This window comes from Parasteatoda tepidariorum, chromosome 3 (genome assembly GCF_982258835.1).
Source record: "Parasteatoda tepidariorum strain Cologne lab strain chromosome 3, Ptep-v5.0, whole genome shotgun sequence".
Classification (NCBI taxonomy): Eukaryota; Metazoa; Arthropoda; class Arachnida; order Araneae; family Theridiidae; genus Parasteatoda; species Parasteatoda tepidariorum.
In genome coordinates, this window is record NC_141757.1 from 332291 (window position 1) to 344735 (window position 12445).

The 12445-nt window shown below is 34.4% G+C and overlaps 1 protein-coding gene across 1 annotated transcript in view; it reads right to left on the reverse strand.

Moving 5' to 3' along the window:
- The window catches only part of LOC107457415 (organic anion transporter 3), a 33897-nt gene extending 22568 nt beyond the window's left edge, over positions 1 to 11329 (reverse strand). Inside the window, exons 1-4 of the mRNA XM_016075574.4 lie at positions 10862 to 11329; positions 7125 to 7355; positions 5892 to 6088; positions 181 to 411 (exon numbers count right to left, since the gene is read on the reverse strand). Of these exons, the coding sequence (XP_015931060.1) occupies positions 181 to 411; positions 5892 to 6088; positions 7125 to 7355; positions 10862 to 11218 (1016 nt within the window). The 5' untranslated portion in view covers positions 11219 to 11329. The remainder of the gene's footprint in view (positions 1 to 180; positions 412 to 5891; positions 6089 to 7124; positions 7356 to 10861) is intronic.
- Positions 11330 to 12445: the final 1116 nt, after the last annotated feature.

A 12445-nucleotide genomic window follows, 5' to 3' on the forward strand; every position in this document is an offset into this window, starting at 1 on the left:
ATAGAGATATTAGTTCTAATAACATTAAATGTATTTTTTGAAAATATTCCCCACTCGTCAGATTTTCGATCCGATACTACAACATTTAACAAAATGTTCTTTTGTGGGAACTTGCAGAGAGTGACACATATTCACCTTTTAACCTTTTTAATAAAAAGAGAAGAGTTTTGTGATGCGTACCATATGTAATATTGTGTGAAGGCAAGAAGACGGAGTCGTGCGGAGCAGATGATGGTTTCGAATCCATGCCTCGCTGCGTAACCACCGGGCATGGAGCGTGCCACTTTACACGATTTCAATAGCTGTATTCTCTGTCCAAATGATCCTTTGGAATTGAATCGAGACAACTGAAGTTGGGCAGACTGATGACGATTCTCCACCACAAGCCACGCTAACGAACGAGGTAAAAGCCTGCAACAACAAGAGATGCGTCAACATTTACATTTCTCAATTACTAACCCCCCGCTATAGTGAATCTTCGAGGGACCGAAATTTCTGTTCACTATAACTATGAAGTTCACAATTTTAACTCCTTTTTGCGCTCCCTTTTATGACACATTATTTAAATGAATGACCCATCAAAAGAAAAACAAAAATAATTAAGCAATATGTAGTAATTTCTATTTTTTATGACTCTTCGTCTTGCTAACAAAAAATTTAAATATAGCCTTTATTGAGGGATGGGAAACTGAGATAGAAGAAGCAAACAAAATGAATTACGGCTACATTCCACTCCTCAATAGATTGTTTTAAAAATCAGTCCATGTATTTTATTTAGAAATTTCAAAAGGACCAAAAAATGAAGAAAATAAATCAGTGGAAGACAGAATGGTATTCTTTTGGTTCACTATATCCTCAAAAAATAATATTATACTAGGAGGCTTCGCCCCCTGCTCGCTGGTGCTCGCCAACCGTCGGAACTGCTTTCGCAGTTCATTTCGGATTGCTTCGCAATCCGATGCTCGCTTTGCTCGCTCATTGGATACGTTCTTAACGTCTAGCTTTTGTATACTTTTTTGAATACTGAAGTTCCGAAAACTTTTCACTGTAGAAAATTCTACACCGGTGCGTTTCAATATTAATTTGAAATTGCAAACAGTTCACATATTTTTCTTAATCACACTGTTCTAAATTTCAGTTGTTGAGAAAAGTAACTGTTGTAAGTTTTGTTTTAAAGTCTTTCCCACCAGAGGGCTAAAACCATGTGTTGTAAAACAATATGAAATAGTACTGAACGCCGGATGTAAAGCATCGGCTTCGATGAAGATAATTTTGTGATAATTGTTTTGATAATTCGGTGAGAATTCACCCGATTAGACATATGATATGCTCCCTACGTGCTCTTGCGCACCGAAGCCTATCAATTAAAACGTATTAACGTTTTATATAATTCGCGATCGCAACGAACTATAGGGGGCGTTGTTGTATGAGACGCTTACCTGCGATTTCCATATGAACAGTCATTCAGTTACTCTAGAGACGTCGTTAATGTAGCTCGTAGCATTGCAACGTTCCTTCTTTAATGTGGCTTATTAAATTTAAAAAAGAAAAATACTTGATATTCTTTCTTGTACAACCGAAAACAAAATGGTATCTCTTTTTATTAGAGAAGGAATATCCAAAACACATCGGAAAAATATTTGTACATTAACAGAAAAAAATATGTATATTCTTATAAGAGTTAAAACCTAATGCCCGAGAAATAGTATTACTAAATTTAATGATATAACATGAAAGGCCCATTTAAAACTACCTTACCTTCTTAAAACTACATTCTATAGTTTTAAGAATCATATTAGTTCAAAAATTAAAATGAACAAAAAGTATACATAAGCCTCATAATTTTATGAAATTTAATTTTGTAAACAACGTTTTTTGACAACAATTTTTATCAAAAAATTTCAAGTTTCAATAAAAATCATTATTTAGAAACTAAGAAACGTAAAATAAAGAATGCTGACGAAACAAAAACAAAAAAAAAAAAAAAACAATTATTTTTTGTCGCCATTTTTAGTGCTACGAATATTCGTCTTTGGGATTTACCAAAAACAAAACAAGATGCAATTTTATTTTTTCAGGAGGGAAATATTTTACCGAAAAAACGAAAATGTACCAATTCCCACAACATAAAACTTTATCTTGGCAAACGTACGTTTTGGAAATGTTATTTCATTTGGAATCCTATTCATCAGAGTTCATATGGCGATATGATTGTTTTGAATCTATGCTAAACTCTATATCGGCTCATTTTCCACCGAAATCCAACTAACTATTTTGATTTTAAATAAAGTGTTTTATTTTATGAACTGTCGCAAAAATTTTAAGTGTAGATTGGCGGCACTTAAAAACCGCCAAATCTGTAGCGGCGGTGGCGTTAATACGTCGTAAGTACCGAATTTTTATTCCATACTTTTCTGAATCATATTATTTCAAACATTGGAATATACAAGAAGTATACATAAACACATAATGTTATACCATTTAATTTTTCAAAAGTATTTTGAGAACAATTTTTATCAAAAAATAATAAACTAAAAAACGGAAAATAAAGAATTCTTAGGATAAAAAAAAACGATTTTAAGAATTATTAACATTGAAATAAAAACTTTCATATTGTTTCTTTTTTTATTATTCTTATAGTTCTTAATCAGACGTAAAAAACCATTCTGTAGAGAACCATCATCAAATGAAAAAAAAATATTTACAAGCAAATTTTTTATTGTAAAAATCATTGCACTTACCTGATTTATGATTCCCGGAGAATTCCAAAATGATAAGTTCCTTGTTTGAAAACTTTATTCTCAAATAATAGATACATAGTTTATACCTTCATTACTTTTAGATAACATACTACACAGCAAAATTTTATAATTGATATGAATTTGAATATGTAGCTAAAAACAGAATAGCTGAATTCTAGTTGAACTTATTCTTACAAAATTAAAAAAAAACTTACCAAGAAAACGATTTAAATTAATTAAGAATCAGCACAAATGGCACTATTTCAAGTAACTTGGATAATTTTTTATTGTTGTTTTCCGAATTATATGGATACAGAAATATATACTATTCTATAACGAAGAAGAATATGCTATAACTATTACAATTCTGTATGTTCTGAATTCATATTTATTCACTGGAATGACGAAAGCAATGTTGACTTCACTTTAATTCGTAATGAATTGAAGACAGAAAAAATGCATTTTACCTTAATACACACATCTGTAACAGTATCCGAAATCGGAAGTCATCAGTTGCAAGTTTGTTGATAATAGAAATTAAAAATTATTGAGGAATTTTTCTTCAAATGTTTGGCGTGTTCTGTTCCTGAAAGATTTACTAATATTCTGGAGATTTTTTTCAAGTTCTTCGGCCTTTTCCTTAGGGAAATTTTGTTTCTTATTTGCTGCTAAAAAATGGCGTCTGATTCAGTCAATGACTTTGATGGAACTAAATGAAAACGTGATAAATTAATGTCCGATATTTACAGGCTCCCGCTAGACGGCGTACTCGAGCGTTGCGATCGCGAATATAGATTAGCCATATGATGCTCACTACGTGCTCTTGCGCTCCGAATCCTATCAATTAAAATAGAAAACTGTTGCCAGCGCGAGAAAAGAAATATCATCGGTTTTATTGATACATACATACGTATTAGCGTTTTATATAATATAGATAGATAGATGTGTATAGCGAGGCACGGGAACGAACATTGCGTTCACTCTATCCGGGAGTTCACTATAAACCATGTTCTCTATAACGGGGTTTGACTGCATAATAAAGTACTGTAAAATGGTCATAAGTTGCGCAAGTTTTTTTTCTTCTTTCTCCATGACGATTCTTTGCAGTTATCTTGTCTTATTTCAGCCTTTTCATACACTAAATTTGATACGTTAAATGCTGAGCTACACATAACTTGATGGTGGTATACCTGAAGTTATTTTTAAGAATTTTCACTTTTTATTTCAAGATCTTGTGGTGGATGAGACTTGATGTTAATACAGTCCCTTCAATATAATAATTGATTCATTCAATTAGGGATGACCGAAAAACGACATTCCGATGGGTGAAGTCATTGTTTTAAATTTTACTACAGGCTATTCAGTTTTTCACCCATTTTAAAGATAACATCAGGGATCATTTCTGACTCATAGCTCTATATGAACAATTTAGGGGACACATTTAAATATTTAATTATCTTATATTCGCTGTGTCTGATACATCCAATATAGAACATTATGTGGTAGCACGCGCTGTCCACGTCAACAAATTTTTACTCTTATAGTTGTCTGATATCTACGAGGGTTGTAAATTAAATAGTGGCAACTAAACTCACAGAAGGACGGGCATGCGCAAATTAGATATGGGAGCTGTGAGGTGGGGCTGTTGTCGGTGTGTAGAGTGCAAAAAACAGTCGATTTGCTTAGAAGGGTAGTGGTTGCGTGGCGTTAAAGTGAGGAGTTTCGTTTCCATCGCTCTAAAGCATGTTGTGAAAAGGCTTAATGACGAAAAAAGACGAGATGCTTGAATCCATCGTGCTACTGTCCTATATGGTAAAGCATTTGCTCCAAAGGCTTCCACTAATCCTCGATAGCATTCTGCTGCATTTTTGCCACGGGCAACCTCTGTTGTAAGCCACGACCGCTGATCACCTTTTGAAAACATGCTTTAGAGCGATGGAAACGAAACTCCTCACTTTAACGCCACGCAACAACTACCCTTCTAAGCTAATCGACTTTTTTTTGCACTCTACACATCGACAACAGCCCCACCTCACCGCACCCATACCCTATTTACGCATGCCCGTCCTTCTGTGAGTTTAGTTGCCACTATTTAATTTACAACCCTCGTATAAGTTTTTTTTCTTTCAATTCCTACTATTAGTTCATACTCCACCTAACATCTTGTTCAAATTTTCAATCGCTAATAAAATACTTTTTAGTGATCCACTCAAGTTCAAATATATTTCTTTAAACTTGTAGGGGATGATGTTAATACAGTTTTATCAAATCATTCATTTTAGTTTTAGATGAGAGACAAAATTATAAAAAGTGACTAAAATAAAAAAAAAATGTCTTTGTTCACCAAAGTAGGAATAGAATTTATTTTTTACTTTTTTAGATTACTTGTTTATGCACAAACAGAAGAAAAAAATTAGTTTGATTTTTCACCATTCAATGTTTGCAATTCTCGCTTTCACGAAAACTACCGAAAAGTAGAGATTTTTATGTATTTTTGAATAATAAACTGCATATTGCAAATATAAAATAAAATAAAACTTTGAAATTTTATTTTAGCGTTCTCAGTATTAGTAATGTAAAAAGTTATGAAACAGCTTTTCTCGTCATCAGTCGGGATATGTTGTTCAGCATGAAACTTTGAAGAAATATTAGATAGGAGTGCGTGATTAAAAACAGCGGGCAATGATTAGAAACACTCATCTAATTCGTTAACTAAACGATGGATTTAGCAAAAGAAATTTTACGACCGGCTACAATAGCTTCTTCTATTGAGCCCTGGTGGCTCAAGGGATAAAGCATTCGTCTTCCAATGAGGCGAACCGGGTTCGAATCCCAGCAATAGCGGGTCGATAAGAATCCCGCATCCGGCTTGCACCGACCACAGTGCAAAATATCCTCAGTGATAGACGAATCATGGGTTAGAGTTCCCCTTGCCGTCAGGTCAACCGCGGGAGATTTTCGTGGTTTTTCTCCATCAGAAAATCCTCCAAGCAAAAAGGCAAAATTTTTTCCCAATACTCGATCCAGGAGTTCCCTCGTCTTCTGGATTGGGTTCAAAATGACAAGGTTATGGAGTTGACCATTAGCAGTCGTATATCCAAAAATTGGGTCGGCTGTACGGTTATAAGATGAAGTAGAAAATGGGCTTACCAGAAGTATCCAATGACGATGACACCGGGTGCTGATAGGACGAGTTGAATGTATCTCCAATGCCTGATGAGCCAGGTGAGTGTTGAGAGGATTATATCTCCTGATGCGTGAAACATGGCGACGGAGAAGGCCGCTATACTCTGCCATTGGGTCGGTAAGTTTTCCAGCAACAATAAATAAGATGAACACTGCACACCCTGCAATGAGTATATTCCACCGATACAGAAATAAAATTATTTTTAGATCAGAAAATTTTACTAGTTCTGCAATCAAGCAGTTTTTGAAAGTTAATTAAATGGTTTTTTGATTTTATGTTTTTATATATTTAATAAATATCTTTGTTTTGGGCAATTACATTAGTATAGTTCGTTTACCAAGAGTTGGCGCTTGGTATCCCACGATACTATTTCACTATTTTTGGGACTGAATAAGGTTGCTATTTGGCGATCGTATGATAAAAACATTTATTTCACAATCTCTATGTGAATTTTTTTTTTTTACATTAAATGTTTCATTACTTTGATGATATTTCTCTCTTTTGAGTGAATAGTTAGTCCTTTTTGAGACATTTTGCTGCAATAGATTTAATTAGCTAGAGTAGAGAAAGGTATAATATCAGATGATAAAGCGAAGTAAGTGACTTAAAAAGAATTCACCGTTTGCGTTTGGCGCGCCTTAAGGGTTGTCTCAATTTAGAGCGCGGAGATGGCCTCTTGCTGTTTGTATTATGTCGCGATTTTTTTTCTTCCTGCAAACCTTATATATGCCCGATGATAATCGTCTCCTCAAACTTCGATACTTATTTCATTTAGGAAGAAAGAAGCGAGCAGTGCAGAAACGTTTTTGAGTGCACCAAATAAATGAAGCAAGATACGTTGAAAGAGATGTGCTTTTTCATAAGCTACAAAAAGATCCAGATAAATTTCATTAGCTAAGCATTAAATATTCTTTAGCTCAGGCATTCAATATTTTGCTCACAGCGCAGAATGACGTGATTAAAATTGATTGAAAGAATAAAATAATGATATTAAAAGAGGAGAGAGATAGAACAACAAATAAAACGATTTGAAGAGAAACATATATATATATGCTTAACCGACATTTGATTACCTCGTCGGACATAATCGCTATCGTGTCGGTGAGTGAGTGACCATTGTCGGTCGTGCAATGAAGATCTTTTCTGATATTTTAAGGGAGCATTTAAAAAGAAAGGCTTAAAAATGAGTTACTTACCGATATGAGAAATGCTTGCATAGTGAAGACTGCACTAAACACTCCGTAAAGTGGAAGGAAGTGAAGAAATATTCCGAAACTGGTGTGGAAGAGCAAAGACAGAAGGAGTACATACTTCCGTCCGTACTTGTCTGCTAGCCTTCCGCTCACCAATGCTCCAATCATTCCGGCAACAGTTCTCATGTAAGGTAAGAGAACCGACAGAGATTCATACTCGCAAACCAGCTCCCACTACATGAAAATACACTTTATTCAGTTTCGTTCCAATGACTCATATATTTTCAATTCACACTCTTCCTATATATCTTCTTCAAATCGTTCATAAAATACTTTTTATTCATTCACTCAAGTCTAAATACACTTTTTTTTTTATGTTAATACAGTTTTTGCAAATATTAATCTATTCATTCAATAGGGATGCGCGAAAAACTCGAAATGGAATTTTCGAAAGGATTAAGCCCAGGGGTCCCCAACCCTATGCCCGCGGGCACCATGGCGCCCTTCGATCGGTTTAGGTGCGCCCGCTGCTTGTGCCCAACAATAAAATACTTCCATTTTCAATTTTCCCGTAAAATGTTATGTAATTTGTATTTGCTTTCTCAATATGGATGATAAACCTAACCAAAATAGAAATCGTCAGGAAAAGGATCTCCATTCCCACCGATATAAGCACAAAGCAAAATATAACTGACCACTCATGAATTGAACATATGAACTCTTATACTTTGTATGTTTTTCAAGCAATTCGTAATAATTTATTTTACTCAAGGATATTAATACTAATTATATTCATGTGTTAAATTAAATTTTTTGTGCATTACATGCAGTGTATATTATTTCCCATGTCTACCAACTATAAATTTATCTTGAAAAAATAAAAGGTGCCCGCCATTCGACCGATATTCTGGTATTTGCTCTTAGGTACAAAAAGGTTGGGTACCCCTGGATTAAGCGTTAGTCATTGTTTTAAATTTTACTATAAGTGATTCAGTTTTTTCACATATTTTAGAAATAACATCACTGATCATTTCTAACTTATAGCTCTATTTGAGCAAAAAATAGTTTATTGCGAGCATTTAAATATTTCATTATTTTATATTCGCTGTGTCATATAATTTCAATGAACGTGGTAGCACGTGTGGTCCACGTCACCCAATTGATACTGATACCACGAACCTTTTCTTCAATTCCTACTATTGGTTCACACTCTCTCCCTATACATATTCCTATATCTTGTTCAAATTCATTAAGTTTAAGTCATTCAATAAATTTACTTCATTTCAGTTTCATATGGCAGTTTTTTCAAATATGAATTCATTCATTTGAGTTTTATAGGGGTGAAAATGTTTTAAATTATTTAATAAAAAGTAACTAAAATGAAATTTTTCTTCATTGACCTAGGTAGGAATTGAACTTACATTTTTCTTTGTATTACTTGTTTTATAATTAACTTACTAATTTCGAAATTTTCAAATAAAACTGACTGCTGAATGTCACCAATTTAATGAATATCTCTGCCTATCATTCAACGGCTTCACCGATACGAACATACAACTATATCTCAACAAGTTTTAATATATATAATCAAACACATCGTCGCAAAATTAATGCGTTCATTTTTTTTTTACGTAAGACGTTCTCTAGTAAATAAAAGCAAAAATTTACAAGATTTCTCCAGCTATTAAGAATATTACCGACGTATTATTTGCTCTTCATACTTTTCTATTAATTTTAACATCGTGTCAGCCTCTGTTGTTTTATATAAAAAAATATTGAGCCAAAGAAGGCATAAGTTTTAATACCAGTTCCATAGCAGTCTACGCAACAACTCTGATCTAATCTTTTATTCGATTTAAGAAATCGCGGACCCATCTGGAATCAACTTATGCTTGCAATTGCGGTCATGTTGTAGCCGAGAGGGCAAATATGTCCCAGCGTTGACAACTTTCAGCACATGAAAAGTTTCTATTGTCCTGCCCTTTTCCCTAATGAAAAGCTTCAGTTTTTAAATTTCTGTTTTACAGTTTAAAACCATGCTAGTTGTAAATGGTTTTTTAAAAAAATGTCTGGTTTTTGTATTCGTGGTTTTATGGCCATACTAGTTGTAAACGGTTTCAAAATCACAAAGGTAAAAAATATTCTTTACCGTTCATCGGATTGACAGACTGCTGTCGGCTATTTTACCGTAATTTTAGAATAAAAATTCTAACAGTATGGCTCATACAAGAATTGCTTCCACGCCTTTACAAATTAGAAACTATTTTTAGTAAACTTTCTACAATTTGGATCTAGAATGAGTCTAATGATGATATCAAATTCAATGCGGAACATTGTACATTTGCTTGTTTTGAAATTATAATTCATAAGGGAGATCTATGGAAGAATAGTGCTACGAGACGACGTAAATATTACACTGTTGTAAGAAATGAGGAGAACTTATCGAACTACAGCATTGATTTTAATAAAATTTGATGTGTGTACCTGCACACTACATTCAACAATTGTAATACACACGCATGTGTAACACTCGTTAGAGTGGGAAGGTGTGAAACAGCGGATGAAACAAAAATGGAGTAATCCCCTCTTACAGGCCTTGCAGCGTGATTTCATACTTGAAATGAGGCAGTTTATCAACCTTCCGACTCCTTATCTTCCGACGAACGATCATGCGTGTGAATTATAATTGTTTTATAGTGTATGCGAATATCAAATTCCACTAAAATCAGTCCAGTTGTTCGATCTGCAAATTCTCTTAGCACCAGTGTATGGATTTAGTCACATAAAGGGCAATTAAATAACGTGGTTCTTCTAGTAGTAAAATGTACCTTTTCCGTACGTAAAATGTAGTTGTTAGAAAGGAAGTTAAGGTGGATGAAACTGCTTGAAAAATGTTTTACGCGAGTAGATATCCAATTTATGAAATCAGGACAAAACGATTCTCTGATGAAAATAAATAAACATTTAAATTCTGAAGAGTTTCATTGAGTACAACTTTATTTGTCTCGTTAAGACACTGTTCCCAGCAGATCACCCAAGTCAAGCATCACTGACTACTGGTCAATGGGACCACTTGGATCAGTCTGCGTAGGGACCGAGGGTGAGCGGCTCTCGACTTTGTGTGAGGATCGCCTCGTTACCGAAGCGGGGGTGCCATCCCCTCTGCTTAGGATCAAAATGGTGATAGCATGTCTTCGGATCATCCTCAGGGACGTTTCCCAGATGGTCTCCAATAGCCCATTGTGCAGCTCTAGTGCATTCGTGTCGCTGAACAGCAGACCCAATGTTTGGGTTTACGACTACTAATGTTCAACTCCGTAGCCTTGTCATTTTGAATCCAATCCAGGAGACAAGGATACTCCTGGATCAGTACCCCCAGTTGTATTGATTTGATATGGAAACATGGAGGACTTTGCGACTCGACAGAATGAATGTGCATCAGTCACCATTTACTACACGGTGAGTTTTCAGCCGGCCGAGATCGAACTCACGAGCTCTTGGACATGAGCCCAGTGCCCTACCAACACCAGAATTTCGTGGCCCCTGTTCTGGTGTGGCGTAAGTGAACTACTACAACAATTTTATTCACATCATTTGATTCTCTTCCGCTTTGTTGGTCCAACAACCAGCTCTCTAAGTTGAGAGCTTTACTGTAAATTAGTTTGACGTCCACCCACGGTTTCTTTGCTGGCACTGCGGTTTAGAAGACATAGCCATAAATATTTTTAAAAACAACTTACCTCTGTGACAACGGTCGATTCTCCTTTTGGCATGAGGAATTCCCAACCATCGTCACAAGTCTTGGTACCTTTCGAGTGGTCGAGTGGATCGGCATACAACTCACACGCAGAATACTGTTGCTTGCCAGCCACAGTGATAATCGGCCTTAAATCGTAATCTCCCAGAGTCAAATTCGATTCCGCTCTACATCTGTGTCTCGGCGTGGCCATGTAGAATGTCAGAAGGTGGTCGCTAAATGATACCGGCAACTGCATGCAACTGAGGAGAAAAGCTACCAGAAGGTGATACTTTCCGGGTGCACCCACCGACAACAGCACTCTATCCAAGTGTGACGGTGCAATGGATACCGCGGTCATCTTGTTTCAATGTTAATGGTTCAAGGCATTTTGTTTTGAACCACTGAGATGAACTTTAACTTTGAAATGCACTTTTTGAAATGAAGACATCTTCGAGTGAGAAGATCTTGAATATGAACTGAAATGAAACCTGAATGAGTCAATAGGGCTTAAATGTACAGATAACACACTTCTTTAAATTTGCGCTTTCATTTAGCACATTTCATACTACAGTCCCTGGACAAATTATGAGACTCACTATAAGATTCCATGTAAATTCTTAATTATCAGCTGATACACTATACACAGCTTTGTTGTTTTTACGCGGCTGTTTGCACTTGTTTACTTTCGTTTATCAATGGGTTAACATTGTAATGCAATACGTTAAACATAAATACAAATGGGAAGTTTTTAAAAAATCTCCCGAATAAAAATCCATTGCATGTATGTTTAAATATAAGAGTATTGCCTATAAACTCGTGCAATTAGCGATAAAGCCGTACCTGATAATTAAGATTTTACATAGAAATCTTACAGTATGTCTAATAATTTGGCCAAGAACCGTATATACGAATTTTGTTTTGTATTATGACACAAGATATATTAAAAATGACATCAGCATTATATAAGACCATCCCCTATTGAACTATGCTTAGAGTAACTAGTAACTATGAAACTATGAGTTTAGAGTAACTACGTACTAGTAACTATGCTTTTTGAAATGGAAACATATTTTCCTTCCTATTACCTTCATATTTTGTTAACCAAACCATCATTATAGGATATTATTATTTGTTATTAAATTTTGTTTACGATGTAAAATGAAAATTGTGGAGAATCCCTTATCATTTTAGAGCTTTCAATAAAAAGGAACAAAAACAAATTAATTAACTCATAGAATCATTTTAAAATTTTCATGTATTCAAATTGAACTATTTTCATAAGTTTCCGAATACGATGTCGTAGATGGATCATGGGTTAGAGTCCCTATATATATATATATATATATATATATATATATATATATATATATATATATATATATATATATATATATATATATATATATATATATATATATATATATATAAATACAAGAAAACACTAAGAAAGTTAAGAAAAACAATAAGTATCATTTATTGCGCTTAAGCTGCAAGTAAACAGACAGCACTCATTAGATAAGTTCAAAATGAAGAATAAAACAAAGAAAAATTATGGACATATGAAAAAAAGGGGGTGGGAAATTAT